Here is a 15,184-nt window from a genome sequence, read left to right as displayed (position 1 = left end):
CACAGAGCTGCATGCAAAGATCTTTTATTTCCCAGCCTCTATCTGTGCCTAGGCTTTATTTTGTTTTGTTTTAAGACAAGAGTCTCATTATGTGACCTAAGCTGGCATGGAACTCAACAAGTCGCCCAGGCTAGCCTCTAATTCTCAGTCCTCTTACTTTAGTCTCCGAAGCTCTGGGATTTTGCTTATGCACCGCCATACCTATGTGGGGAGACATAATGATTTGAGGCCACTTGGTGTGCTAATCATAGTACAAGAAGAGTTCGATAATATTTCTGAAGGGAATGAATAGGTTAAGTCCACAGGAGGCACCCACTATGCCTCTCAACAGTTTCTCACACAAGTGGTTTTGGACCCCAGTCTGCAAAGTAAAGTTCAGAGATAGTAGTCTCATCCTCATGGGGAAGACAATTGAGGAGAACAGGAGATTTACCTGAGGCAACATGGAAAAATAACAGAGCCAAAATACACCAGAGATGCAGGCCTGACTGACCTGTTGTTCTTCTCTTTGTCTTCAACCACTGCCAGCAGTGTCCCTTGAGACCGTGAAAGTACTTTCGAAACCAATGAGTACCATCAAACAAGCATGGACAATGGCACCTTGTCATTCTTTAAGAATGTGTTTTGGAACCTTAAAAATCCCAAATTTACAAACATAGTGGTAACTTATAATTTTCACTCCACAGCGCCAGAACATAGACCTGCAGATTTTCAGTGACCTGTTTCCAAACCTTAATGGTTGCATAAATACCATAATAAAGCCAATTTTCACACTGGCTGGAACACTTACACACTGTTGCTAATTTCCTGTTCTTATTTTTGTATAGAGCATATGGAGAACTCATTCACATCATAGACTCAAACCACCACTGAATTAGGTACTTTAGTGGTTTAGTGTATTGAAAAAAAATCTTTTTCTGTTGGATGTGATGGTATAGGTCTGTAATCCCAGCACTTAGGAGACTGAGACAGGAGGATTGTGGATTTGAGTGTAAATTGGGTTGCATGATGAGACTTTGTCTCAACTAACTACCTACCTACTTACCTAACTAACTAACTAACTAACTAACTAAATAAATAAATAAATAAATAAATAAATGTCTTCAAAATTTTTGAAGTCATTTATTTTCCTCTGATTTTTTTTCTTCTCCATCTCCAGTATTCTTTACCAGGTCATTTTCTGTAGGGAATTCACTGTACTTGTAAGGACAAACAGAGCAATAAGGTCACTTCTAAATATGGATGACAGACCGTGAGCTAGGCTCACTCACTAGCAAAAGTGACTCATTGCCATGTATTAGCTTCAGAGCCTATGAGATAAAAACATGGGCTTCATGGAATTCCACGTCAGAGACCTTAAGAGTCTGCATAGAGGTTGCCAAGTCTTTGAATGCTGACAGTCGAAGTCACAGTCACATCTCGGTGCTAATTGGGACGGGCATACAAAATAAATGCAAGACAGGGCAATCAGCCTCGAGAACAAATGTCATCACGTCTAATATTGGCACTCCCGAGTTTTCTGTTTAACTGGCAAGATCAATCTTTGGCTAATGGCCAACTTATTTCACACAATATTTGATGACTGAAATATCCCAGTGCACACACATACCAGCTTCTCTTGGCATTCCTCCCAGAGTGCCGTATGACCTGTGCTGAAGTTGAGACGCAAGCAAACTGACAGGCCCCCATGAGCAACCGGCAATAGACTGACCTGCTAAAGCCCTGTGAGTCAGAATGGGACCCAATGTCAAAGGATAGGGGAATTTGCAATATGAGTCTTAAGATTTCCCCAGGGCCCCCCTGAGATGAGGCAGCCAAGATCAAGACAAGGTGAATGGGATAAACAGTCAACTCGTATTCCCACCAGGGCATTGCTCGTCTACAACGCTTCAGAGCACACCTGACAGCATGAAGCTGCTGAAGGGCCTGGGGCAGACTCTCATCCCCAAGAAGTCATATATCTTTTCTTTCTTTCTCTTTCTACTTGTCCAGTTTCAGGAAATGGCTCTCCTCCTATACTGTCCCCAGATAGGACCATTAGATAAACCAATCCCTGGACTGGATCCAAAAATGCTTAGAGAGCATGCATCCTGCTCTCTTGTTTTCTTCATGACCTTGCCATTGCTCAGAGAACCCTCAGCTTGCATCACGGTCACGAGTGACTCTCAGACTGCCATCTCAACCAGCCATAATGCTAGGAACTGTCACTGAGTTGGCAGAGCATCCACAGTGCAGTTGCTGAAGGTGATCTTTGCTCCCCCGGGAAATTTAGTGACTGTATTCTTATGCCTTATACCTGTACATGACTATTAAATTTACCTCCTAGATAACTTAGAAAATGGTTCCGTTTGATCACAGAAATGGTTCAACCAAAGGTTTTTTTAGTGTCAAATTACAGTAGTGCTAACCCTTGATTATTAATAACAGTGAGCTAGGATAGTTTTTTTCCACATTACTATTTATTTAATGTTGGTCCGCTGCTGTTATGCCCAGACCTAGCAGAATAAGTATTATACATTTATGTATGCCAGTGTGCATTTGTGTTTGTTGAGATTGAGAGGAAGGAAAGGGAATGTTTATGAATCCAGAGCCTAATTTATAGTGCAATAAATTGACTGTACCAATAATTGCTCCCCGTGATTATTATGATTTTCAGTTAAGCAATAGACATAAGCATATTATGACTTCAGTCTGATATATTCTCTAGGGTTGACAGTAATTACCTAGTAAGGTGAGATTCCCCCTTTCTCTACCCCATCAAAAGATCGTAGCCCGATTTCTTAGCTTTGGAAACTTGAGGATGCCATAACTGTAAACATCATGTTGGAAGCCTCAAAAGAGCAACCTGAGCCAGCAACACCAACGTTCTGGGTCCCAGAGCTTTGTAGTGCTGCAAAAGAGAGCCCTGAAGAGGCTTGCCCATCCAAATGTGCTGGCAGCGCTAATGGCCACGGGGAGCACAAAGGCTCATAATGATAATATTTACTTTGAAGCTGCTCAGGATTCCAGGCTCAACTGGGCTCTGTTGAACTTGGAAAACACACACAGGACAGGCAGGCAGGATTGAGGCTTTATTGCAGGAGGTGTGCAAAGGGCAGTTAGTATTCTGTGAAGGTCAGGGGCTAACCTTTCCATCTCCGGGCCTCTGGGAAATGCAGTTGTTAGCATAAGGTTGCCACAGTGGTTGGTCACAGGCTAGCAAGGCATCATGGGAGAAAACAGGTTTGTAGCATCCACTGCTTTCCATGGTGTCATTACTTCCATCACATCTGCTTGGGAAGAGGCGCAGGAAGCTGCCTGTGCTGGCTGAAGCACACCACAGTCTGCCTCGCCCCTGCAAGAACAGGAAAGAGAAAGGACAAGGTCGCACAGCCAGGCATGACCTTGTCTCTCTCCATAGACTCTCATGGCCAACTCTAGTTCCTGGAGAGTTTCCTTTCAGAGAGTTTCCTTCCGACCTCCCTGTTGAACTCAGCAGAATTTTCTCTTGGCTTATTCCACCGTTTACAACTGAGTGAGACCTCTCCAAGTGACCAGGGACTGTGACTAGCTTGCTCTTTGCTGAATCCTTAGCCCCTATATAACACCTATATCTGGTGATTATCAGAGGCTTGGTCAATACTTATTGAGTGACTAAATAAAATAATATGTCATGCTTGTGAGCTTCACTAAAGCACATTGGTTCAAAGCATGGGTTACAGAGGCAACCTGCCTTGGTGACAGTACTGATTATGCTATGTATTACTTTGTGACCTTGGACTGTCATCTCCTATACAGTGTATAGAGGGGGAAATCAGATACCTAGAAGAAGAGGAACTTGCAAATTCATGAAGCTAATGGGTGACTTGGTTACCCTAACTATAAATTAAGGACAAATTGTATTATCTAGTGGCTAGCTAGGTTGTAGTTCAGGGGTAGGGCTCTTTTATTTATTTATTTTTTGAGATGAGGTCTAACTTTGTAAGCCTGAGGCTCACAGGCATCTGCCTGCCTCTACCTCTGAGTACCACCTTGCCCAAACAGGGATAGAACTCTTGTTTAACCTGATTAACTTGAGTCCTTGGGCTCCATTACCAGCACTAAAAACACCATAGTGCCTGTCTACCTTAAAAGCTTCCTGTGAGGAAGCTATGGAAGCTGGGGGTGTGGCTCTGTGGGTGTGGAAGTTGAGAGCTTGTTTCATATCTGTGGGGTCCTGGGTTCCATCCCCAGCTCTACAGGAAAGAAAAGAACATAGGCATTTGTTTACAGCAATATTTGGCACAGAGCACATCAGTCTGGTACAGGAGAATACTATTGGTACATGCCTTGACATCCTAGCACTTGGGAGGCTGAAGCAGGAGACTTACGACTTCAAGTCCTTGTCTCAAAATCAAACCAAACCAAGCAGAAAAACAAAGCAAAACAAAAGCAAAACAAACAAACAAAAACCCTGCTACTACTGCTTCAACTTCTCTTTTTGTAGGAAAAAAGGACTAGGACTCAGACTGGGGACAGGGCTCAGGTTTTGTCACTTGGCAAGGTAGTGGTAGCATGTCTAGGAATTGTCTTTCTTTTTCTTTGTTGTTTGTTTTTGTTTTCATGACAGGGTTTCTCTGTGTGGCTCTGGCTGTCCTGGAACTTGCTCTGTAGACCAGACTAGTCCTGAAGCCAGAATTGAATTTATCTTTCTCACCTGGCAAGGACTTAATTGTTCAAAGCACCAGAGAGTGCAGATATTGACAGCCACTGAGGAGAATGACCAAACTTTTATTGTAGTTGCTCTTAACTCAAGGTAGGGAGGTCACCTGGAGCTATATATTCCCATAATATGTTTTAAATTTAAATTATTTTCAAAAGAGATTTATTTATTTTATGTGTATGTACATTTACCTGCATGTACATCTGAGTAGTGCATGCATGCTTGGTGACCAGTTTTGGGTCCCCTGGGACTGGAGTTACAGCCAAGTATTAGCTGTGGATGCTGGATACTAAACCCAGGTGTTCTGCAAGAGCAGCTAGGGCTCTAACCACTGAGCCCTCTATCCAGCCCCTATGTTGTTTTTAAAAGTAATTGTTTCTTGCACAATGTCAACAATAAGCAAAGTGAGAGCTAGAACATGAGTTCAAGGGGTTAAGAAACACTGCCGTTCATTGTGACACGTTCTAGGAAGGCTGGGGAGAAGGACAGGGAAATTGAGCCCTTGGGACTCATTGAGTTTCCTGCTAGAAGCCAGTTGCCAAGTTCCTACCTTCTTGCTGAGGCATGGTGGAATCTGCTGACCTGGTCCTATTAGGCCACGTGTCATATCCCCGTACACATTTACTATTGGACCCAAGACAGCTATAGGAGAAGATAGCATTCTAGTCTCGTGCTGGGCTTGTGCCAACCATTGAGAATGGGGCTTCCTTCCAGCTCCAGGTCCCACCATGGGGACAACTGTTTTTGAGAGCAGAAGCACTCAAAAGCCACTGAAGGAGCTGGCTTCATTTTCTGCCTTCTTCTAATGCTGCATTTATTGCAATTCCCTAGACACACCGAGTTCTTCTCTATCGGACCTTCATTGTTTAACATCTAGTTGCCACAACCCTTGCATGCTGGCAGGTGTCTGGGTGGTCAGTTTCCTTACTGCTCCTCCCTGCTGCTTGCCCTACCTCACTTGGACCCCATTTCTCCAGCTGTGCAAACAGGGTGGGTCTCTGGCTCAGTAGAGCTGTTCCTGAGACCTTCTATGTGAGACATTTTTCAGGTGCTCTCAAGTATACAGAGGAGTCTCAGAGAATTCTTAGGATGTGGAGGCAGGGAGCCCGTATTGGAGAGCTGTGGAGATTGGAGCCTACCACTGTCTAGAAGTAGCAGGGATATTCAGTAATGACCTCAAGGGACAAAGAGATTGAGGAAAATCCATTAGATGTACCAAAAAATGTTAAAATGTGCCTGGAACATGGGTGTCCAGCGAGAAGATGAGTTGGATTGTGGTGCCCATCCTTGCATTCTTATCTCAGAGACTGTGGCCCTAGTTGTGTTTTTTGATGGGGTAATGGGTGGTGTGTTCAGCTGCATGCCTGAATCTGTCACCTCCCATGACAAAGACCCCACTGTACCAGATTTTTCTTGGGACCTGAATATCTTCTTTAGAGAAGGACCAAGAAAAAAAGAGTTCTCTTCCTAGACAATCTTTGTTTCTGATGAATATAGCAGACCCTGGCTGGAAACACAATCTGTATGAGAAACTCTTTCTGTATACCCTGGCAGTTCATTTCATTAGTCATACCTGGCTATGGACTAGGGATCTTGGTAACCAGGCTAAATGGAATGTTCTTTTCTTTCTCTGCACCTAGAAACTTCCATCATAGGTAAATTTTTTATGTCAGTGTTTAGGATAAAGGAGGCATATGCTTTTTTTATATATATACACTGGGAGAGTGGGGAAAGAGAAAGCATTTTCGGTTCCCCATCATTCAGCTCTATACACTTGCAAATGTGTACTTGGTCCTAAGGGAAGATTTGCCAGGCCAGGAACTACCCAGAGTAAACCTAACCCCAACTATGAGGATAAATCAAAGGTCACATAGTCTCTCCTTGGTTGTGGGGGGTGGGGTAGGAAGAAGACAGACGATGCTGGTAAAGGAATACTGTGGTCAAAGGTGCTCAAAGAATAGTCCAGGGTCATTAACTTTGTTTGTGACAGGGTCTCTCTACATAGCCCTGACTGTCCCGGAACTCACTATGTAGGTCAGCCTGGCCTCAAACACAGATATCTGCCTCCCAAGTACTAGGAGGAAGGGTAGGCACCACCATGCCCAACCTCTCATTAGCTGTTGACTTAAAGACCAGGCTGGTCTCAAACTGGAGATTTAACAGAGGCTGATCTTATCCTTCTTATCTCCCCCACCACCTGAGTGCTGGGGTTAGAGATGTCTGTGCTACCTTGCTCCGTTTCATCAATGCTGGGGATCAGACACGGCTTCAACTGTAGTAAGCAAACACTCTACTGGCTGAGCTACATCTCCAGCTTAGCTACTGTAGCCTTTTGGTTCCTAGTATTTCTTATTCCCTTGGGGTGGGATGGGGAGCCAAATGCAATCCAAATCCACAGAGGTTAAAAGTGGTTTTAGTGCCTAGCCCAACTGTGGCTTCCTATCAGACTCCTGCCTATGTCCATGCCACCAACATCTCTCGATTTCCTGAGGGGGATGTCTCATTCTCCAAAGACTCCTTGATTCAAGGCAGTGGTTTGGTGTCCTCTAGTGTCCCAGGAATAACCTCCCCAAACCTTTACCAAAAGGCCACCATAACCCTGTCCCCATTTATCGGCCAAGTTTAAAATTCTAGTGGTTGGATTTATTAGCGTCACACAGCCAACATGTTAGTTAAGCAAACAAATGCCTGGTCTGTTTGAAATTTAAGAAGAGTAATTTGCAGCTCAAGTTCATTCCTCGGTAGACAAAAAAACTTTTTAAAAAATACAAAGTGGTTTCCCTGAAAGGTCATCTAGGCTGGGAGAAGCCAAAAGTAGGTTCAGTCTCCCCTGTGGGAGACTAAAATATGACATCTGTGAACTGAGCACTATTTGGGCAGAACCCGAGGCCGGGGGATGAGAGGAGTGGGTATTTATTTGACGATTGATATTAATTTACATGTTCTACTTAGGAAACACAGAAAAGCTGAAGAAAAAATGAAAACTGTATATAAAAGGCTACCAGTCATAGATAAGTATTAATAGCCCTCTACGGTCTCCTTCTAGGGATAATTATAGCCCTCTATCTGTATGGATAGCATTTCTTTCTCTGCCTCTAAAAGCAGTATGTGCTCAAGGTAAAGATTCAAGTAACAGAAAAAAACCTGTGAAGACAAAAATGGAAATTAGCCCAATTCTCTAGTATTGCGAGCTCTCTGCTGCTGGCGTGTCGCTGCTTTCCTTTTTCACATAATTGACACTTGATATCGTGTGTTCTTCTGTGCAGCTGTTCACTTCTATGAACTATGATGCACAATGGCTGCATAGTCATCGCTTGATGTCTTTTGCCTTTCAGGGGAGACAGGTTTGGGCAAGTCCACCCTCATGGATACCCTGTTCAACACCAAGTTTGAAGGGGAGCCAACGACTCACACACAGCCAGGTGTTCAGCTCCGGTCCAGTACCTACGACCTCCAGGAGAGCAATGTGGGGTTGAAGCTCACAATTGTGAGCACTGTAGGCTTTGGGGACCAGATCAACAAGGAGGACAGGTAACAAAAGAAGTGGAATGGGAAAGTGGATGGAGGAACCATGAAAAGGAACTTACCATGGGAGTCTTGGAGAGAACACAGGTTGTGGGGCCCACTAGAGTGATATGGGCAGGCAACTTGTAAAAAGGGCATCATCGGGCTGGGGATTTAGCTCAGTGGTAGAGCGCCACCTGGAAGCGCAAGGCCCTGGGTTGGTCCCCAGCTCCCGAAAAAAAAGAACCAAAAAAAAAAAAAAAAAAGGGCATCATCGTGGGGTCCTTCTCTATAACTGTGCCACTTCATATACTTTGCCAAAAGGAGGGTGTCTTTGTAATACACGTGAGTGGATTCTTGATTCCGTTCATCCTTGTGCCAGGTCCTCCTGTACTCTAACAACCTACGAAGGATTGGCCTTATCTCTGCTCTTGACACACTCATGGGAAAGGTTTTGCTTAAGCAAATAATTTCCATAGAGACCAGTATGTTCTGTGAAGGACTAGGTACAAAGAGATGAAGGGCAGATTGCAATGAGACCACAAGGGCAAGAACAGTCAATTCCATGCAGAGAAGAAAGCGGAGAGGCCTTCCCAGGAGAGACTCTATGCTAACTCCTGAAGTTGTGGCCAGACAGACAGGTGATGAGAGAGAAAGGCAATCCAGAAGCCGCCCGCTTCTTCAAAGGCAAAGTGATGGAAAGAACTCAGGTGTGGTCTAGGGAACCGCAGTGTGGCATGTTTAGGTAGAGAGGCAGACTTCTAGGGAAAGCAGTGAACTTTAATCTTTGGGGTTCCCATGTATAGCCATGTAACTAGCTTTTAGTTATAAGATAGTCTTTTTCTAGGGTTGTTCTGTGACTTGTATAAGCATAAGGCCCCATTAAACCTAGAACGTTCTCTGGGCTTAAGGGAGGGGGACAAATGGAGGTCGGCTCCTGGAAGGTTATAGAATGTACAAATATGGAACCATTCAGAAGTTTTAGGAAGCAGAATGCTGCCTGATTAGCCTTTGGGATAAATCCTTTGGGCTAGTGTGTAGATACACTGGGTAAGCGAGACCAATCAGGAAACTATTAGACCAATGAAATTGAGGCAAAAGATACATAGGAGCTGAGATAGGGAAGCAGAGATGGAGTCCATAAATATTGAGTAAAACTGACAAATCCTAGTAGAGATTTCATAGGGGTTTGTGAAGGCAGAAGTATATAGAACAGAAATTCAGAAATCTGAATTTCTGGCTTTGGGGAGTAACTCAATTATGATGCCCCCCCCCGAGAGATATAGAAGAACTAGACTTTAAAATACCAGAAACAAAGCATTCAGATTTTGAGCTATGTACAGAATATTCACATGCAGGATAACATCAGCAATAGGTAGTTGACCATACAGAGTCACAAGTCCAGAGAAGGTCTAGGCATAGGCAGATGATATGTTCCAACCACATACACACGTAAGATCATCCAGCAATCAGAGCAAGGATGCTGTGTTAAACACAGGAACCGCAGGGTGTCCATAAGGTCCGCAGATGGAGGAAAGGATTGTGGAAAGGACTAAGAAAGTCTAAGCAGAGAGGAAGAGAGAGAACCAGAAGAAGCTGGAGGGGTTTGAGGATGCATGTGAGGGGTGAATGAGACTCTGAGATGAGGGTCTGATAAAGGCTGGGGTAGGGAAGGAAGAGTTGGCAGGATACTCACAGAAAGGAGCACTTTCTAAAAAAAAAACCCTTCGTGTGTATGTGTTCGTGTACACAAGTAAAAGTGCATGTACTGTAGCACATGTGCCATGCTGCATGTGTGGAGGTCAGAGGACAACCTCTTGCTTGTTGGTTGTCCCCTTCAACCTTGTTTGAAAGATCTTATTTTACTGTTGTATGCATATGCCAGACTAGCTGGCCAGAAAGTGAATTCTCCTTTCTTGGCCTCCCATCCCATTATAAGACCACTTGGATTATAAATGTCTGCTATTCAAGGCCCTGGGTTGGGTCCCCAGCTCCAAAAAAAAAAAAAAAAAAAAAAAGAAAAAGAAAAGAAAAAAAAAAGACAATAAATGTCTGCTACTTTCTCCAGCTTTACATAGGTTCTGGTGATCTGAACTTAGATCCCCATGTTTGTGTGAAAGTGTTTAACTCGCTGAGCCTTCTTCCCGGGCCTTTATCAAAAGTCAGAAAGTTGTTCGTTACCCCATAACAGTTTGGCCATTGCCGAAGTAGACAAGTAGACACGTCTTGCCCAGTATTCTAGGCTCTAGCACTGGGTAAGGTCAGTAGTGTCTTTTCTTCCCCCGTGGTCTGTGTAGTACCTAAGCACTGTGAAAGCTACCTAGAGGGAGTTTTCGGGTAAGATCCAGAAGAGGGCATCAAATGCCCTAGAACTGGAATTACAGGCAGTTGTGCAGTGCCTCATAGAGGCTAGAACCAAACGCAGGTCTTCTGCAAAAGCATCCAGTATCACTTACAAAGTAGTAGTCTTCCATAAGGCTTTTTTCATACATTCTTAGTTTGGGTTACCCCACCTCCTTCCTCCTCTCCCTGCCCCCCGTCTTTCCACCTTTATTCCCCCCCCCTTAGACTGTTAACCCCTGGTAGACATGTAGTTTCCTAAGAACTGAAACACAGTGTTTTCTATATGAACCTCTAAAAGGAAGATACCTCTCTTTTTTTTCTCCATCTTTATTAAATTGGTATTTCTTATTTACATTTTGATTGTTATTCCCCTTTCCGGTTTCAGGGCAACATCCCTCTAACCCCTCCCCCTCCCCTTATATATGGGCTTCCCCTCCCCATCCTCCCCCCATTACCGCCCTCCCCCAACAATCCCGTTCACTGGAGGTTCAGTCTTGGCAGGACCAAGGGCTTCCCCTTCCACTGGTGCTCTTACTAGGCCATTCATTGCTACCTATGAGGTCAGAGTCCAGGGTCAGTCCATGTATAGTCTTTTAGGTAGTGGCTTAGTCCCTGGAAGCTCTGGTTGCTTGGCATTGTAGTTCATATGGGGTCTCGAGCCCTTCAAGCTCTTCCCAGTTCTTTCTCTGATTCCTTCAACGGGGTCTTATTCTCAGTTCAGTGGTTTGCTGCTGGATACCTCTCTTTTTAAAAAATAATTACATTTACTTATTAATTGCTTGGTGTGTGTATCCAAGCACATGCAGACATGTGTACCTGTGCCATGGCATATGTATGGACATCACAGCACTATGGGGAGTCACTTCTGTCCTGCCCTGTGAGACCCTGAGCTTGAACTCATATTGTCAGGCTCTAGAGCGAGTGCCCTAATCTGCTGCATCATGTCACTGGCCACAACCATTTTTTCTATAAAATTACCTATTATGTTAATCTTGTTCTGTTGAGCATCACTTAGACCCTATTTACTGTCAATTTAGTAGTTGGGCCACAATCTGAGCAATACACTAAGGTGTATATTTTTTTTAGAAAGTCTTCAATCAAATTCTCTGGGCTGGAGAAATGGCTCAGTGGTTAAGAGCACCGACTGCTCTTCCAGAGGTCCTGAGTTCAAATCCCAGCAACCACATGGTTGCTCACAGCCATCTGTAATGGCATCTGATGCCCTCTTCTGGTGTGTCTGAAGACAGCTACAGTGTACTCACATACATGAAATAAATAATAAATAAATCTTTAAAAACAAATTCTCGCAGTCCTTTCCACTGTAGACATTCTACATATGGAAAGTGTCATGATCGTGATGGCTTGGGAATACTGAATAGATACCGTCTTAGACACCAATCTACCTCTGTTTTATTTCTAGAATGTTATCAGTACATTTTTCATGATTATAAACGTAATAGCTGGGCATGGTGGCATGTGCCTATAGTCCTAACACTTGGTAGGTTCACGCAGGGGGATTTACTTTAGTGCCAGTCTGGGTAATATACTGAGAAGTTGTCTAGAACAAAAACAAAGCAACCTAACTAAATAAAAGAGTGAAATATATGCTACATACAGAGTTTAAAAATCAAACAGTGCAAACTCAAGAAATAATAAAGCTTCCCTGCGATTAGGGTAGAGAGCAAGAATGAAATAAGCCGTAATCATCTGTAATACAAAGCAGTTTGTTTGTTTTCTTGAAGCACTAGGGATTGAACCCAGGACCTTTTGCATGCTAGACCAGAACTCTAATACAGAGCTATATACTTGGCATTTTCAGGTTTTTGTTTTGTTTTGTTTTGTTGGGTTTTTTTTTGTTGTTGTTGTTGTTGTTTTGAGACATAGTCTCAGTAAGTTGACTAGGCTATCTTCCAATTTTATCTGTAGCACAGTTTTGTTTGACTTTGTGATCCCCATCCTTTTAATCTTCCCTCAGCCTCTCTAACAGTGGGACTACAGACCAGTGTTTTCTATATGCTATCAGGCGTGTTTTACCACAGATATGTCAGTGCAACTGCATTAAAACAGGTCTTCAGAAGACCCCGTGGTTCCTATAGCATCTGTTTAAACAAGGATGAAACAACCCAAACAGGGGGAAGTCGTATTAGATCTTCCTTCCTTGCACTCCCAGGACTTGGTAATGCAAGCACGCGGGAGGCTGAGGCAGAAAGATCAAGAGTTTGGGGCTACCTTGGGCTACATACTGAAGCCATGTCTTAAAATAGGGACTGTTGTTGGAGGCCAGTTGGTAGAGCACTAGCATGCACGAAACCATGTTCATCAATATGCACCCAGGCATGATGGTACTCACCTGCAGTCCGAGCATTGGAAACGTAGAAGCAGGAGACTCTGAAGTTCAATGTTATCCTCACTGCATACTTGAGACCTTGTCAACAAACAAACAAGGAAACAAACAAGTGGATTTGGTGATGTTTTGCTGTTCACAGGGATCCATGCCTAGAATCCCAGCTTGTGAAGCATGTATCCCTATGCTATGGAAGAAGGAAGAACAGGAATTCAGGGCCAGCTTCAGCTGCAGAGTGAGTTTAAGGCCAGCTTGTTTACAACATGGGACATTGTCTTAAATTACACACACACACATAAACACACACACACACACACACACACACACACACACACACACACACACACACACGACTTGCAGCCTGGTCTACTTATAAGTTCGAGGCCAGCTAGGACTTACATAGTGAGACTTTGCCTCAAAAATAAACACCACCAAACAATCAACCACACATAAAACTCTAAATACTACTAATAAAGGAAAGACGAAAAAGAATAAGGCGTGCTAGAGAAAAGAGAACCCGAGGGTAAGACTTTTCAAGACACCTTTTGTCTCAGGCAGGCCTGAGCTCTGATCTCATATTGCCATTGGTTATCCAGAGACCTTTGGCAAGATAGTTCAATTGTCTATGCGTCACTTTTTAAATCACCTGTAAAATGGGCATGATGACCATAATAATCTTTACACTATAAGGCTATGGTATAGTATACGTGGCATGGATGATAAAAAAAAAATGCTGGAACCATGCCTGGCACAAAGTAATTATCTAACAAATAGAATGTGTTATTATGAGTATGATTTTACTGGTAAGAATTAAAGGAGAATAGCATTATGTAGCATTTGGGAAAAAAATCAAGAAACAGTTTTTAAAAAAGGCGAATTAGAAAAAACCCATTGTGTTTGGCAGCGTGAAAAATGTCAATATATTTAGGACTGATCATTCTCAGGGGATTGTATGTAGAAATTAGGTTGCGGGCTGGAGAGATGGCTCAGTAGTTAAGAGCACTGACTGCTCTTCCAGATGTCCTGAGTTCAAATCCCAGCAACCACATGGTGGCTCACAGCCATCTGTAATGAGATCTGATGCCCTCTTCTGGTGTGTCTGAAGACAGCTACAGTGTACTTATATATAATAAATAAATCTTTAAAAAAAAAAAAGAAATTAGGTTGCCATTCTTGTGAATGGGACAGAGAGGCATCAGAACAGGGGACAGGGGTTGGGGAGAAGCAATAGAATAGACACGTGCGGACAAGGTCAGATTACCATTTGCATGGAAATTTCATACCTATAAATCATCAGGGATAGAATGGACCGTTGAAGAAATGGTGCTGGGAAAAAAATAGGCCATCGATTTAGAAAAACATAAAATGAGACCCTCTCCTACAAACACTGCTTATAAAAATAGATTCCTGTTGGACTAAAAACAAATTCTAAAAATATAAAGAGAAAATGTCGGAGAATATTTTTATAACTTTGGGGGTAGAGAAGGCTTTTCGAGTTGTGAACCAGTGTAAAATTCACAGAAGGAAAGAGTGTTGGGTCTAAGTTAGAGGAAAAGTAGTTGAGGGCTGGAGCAATGGTCCTGTGGTTAAGAGCACTGACTGCTCTTCCAGAGGACTAGAGTTTGATTCCTGCATCCACATCAGTTGGCTCACAACTACCTGTAACTCTAGCTCCAAGGGATCTGGAGCCTCCACGGCAGACGCTTACCCTCACATGCACATATCCAAACAAATACATATAAATAAAAATGATAAAATTAAAACAACTTAAAGGTAGGTTACATTTCAAAATGTAATATACCATGAAGCAAAAGTGAAAACAAGCTACAAATTAGGACAAAAATATTTGTAACCTATATAATAGCAAAGGATTTTTAATGGAAGGAGGGCTTCTGTAATTCCATGGGAGATAAGCAGATAATTGACTAGGAAGAGAAATACAAATGGAACAATCAACATTATGAAATGATGCTCATTGAGCTTCCCCAGCAATTCCGGAAGAAAAACCTGATATTTTTCCCCTCTCGGATTTGCAAAAATGAAAGATGAGATAATAGCCACTGCCACCAGGGAATTTCATTCACGTGGGTGTGTGAATTGATCAGATTCTTTTTTGGAGGGCAAATTTGGCAGCATCCATTAAATTTTTGAATGTGAATAATTCATGGCCCAGCAGGTTCTCCTTTCCTTTACGTTGCCCAGAAAACACATGCACGTGCTTATAGGGAGCGATACTGTTCCATGCAGCATTGGCTGTCACACAAAACACTTTTACCCTGCCTAGCTATCCGTAAGTAGAGCAGCTATATTAG

At 43.1% G+C, this 15,184-nt stretch overlaps 1 protein-coding gene across 6 annotated transcripts in view; it reads left to right on the top strand.

The window, feature by feature from the left end:
* Septin6 (septin 6) overlaps window positions 1–15,184 on the top strand; it is a 75,979-nt gene that overhangs the window by 15,964 nt on the left and 44,831 nt on the right. For all 6 annotated transcript variants that reach the window (XM_032889522.1, XM_032889520.1, XM_032889525.1 and 3 more), the window contains exon 3: window positions 8,017–8,212. In XM_032889522.1, coding sequence (XP_032745413.1) covers window positions 8,017–8,212 — 196 coding nt within the window. The remainder of the gene's footprint in view (window positions 1–8,016; window positions 8,213–15,184) is intronic.

Source organism: Rattus rattus, chromosome X, assembly GCF_011064425.1.
Source record: "Rattus rattus isolate New Zealand chromosome X, Rrattus_CSIRO_v1, whole genome shotgun sequence".
NCBI classification, from domain to species: Eukaryota; Metazoa; Chordata; class Mammalia; order Rodentia; family Muridae; genus Rattus; species Rattus rattus.
The sequence above is the reverse complement of the archived record's forward strand: the minus strand, read 5'-3'. Positions and strand labels throughout refer to the sequence as shown.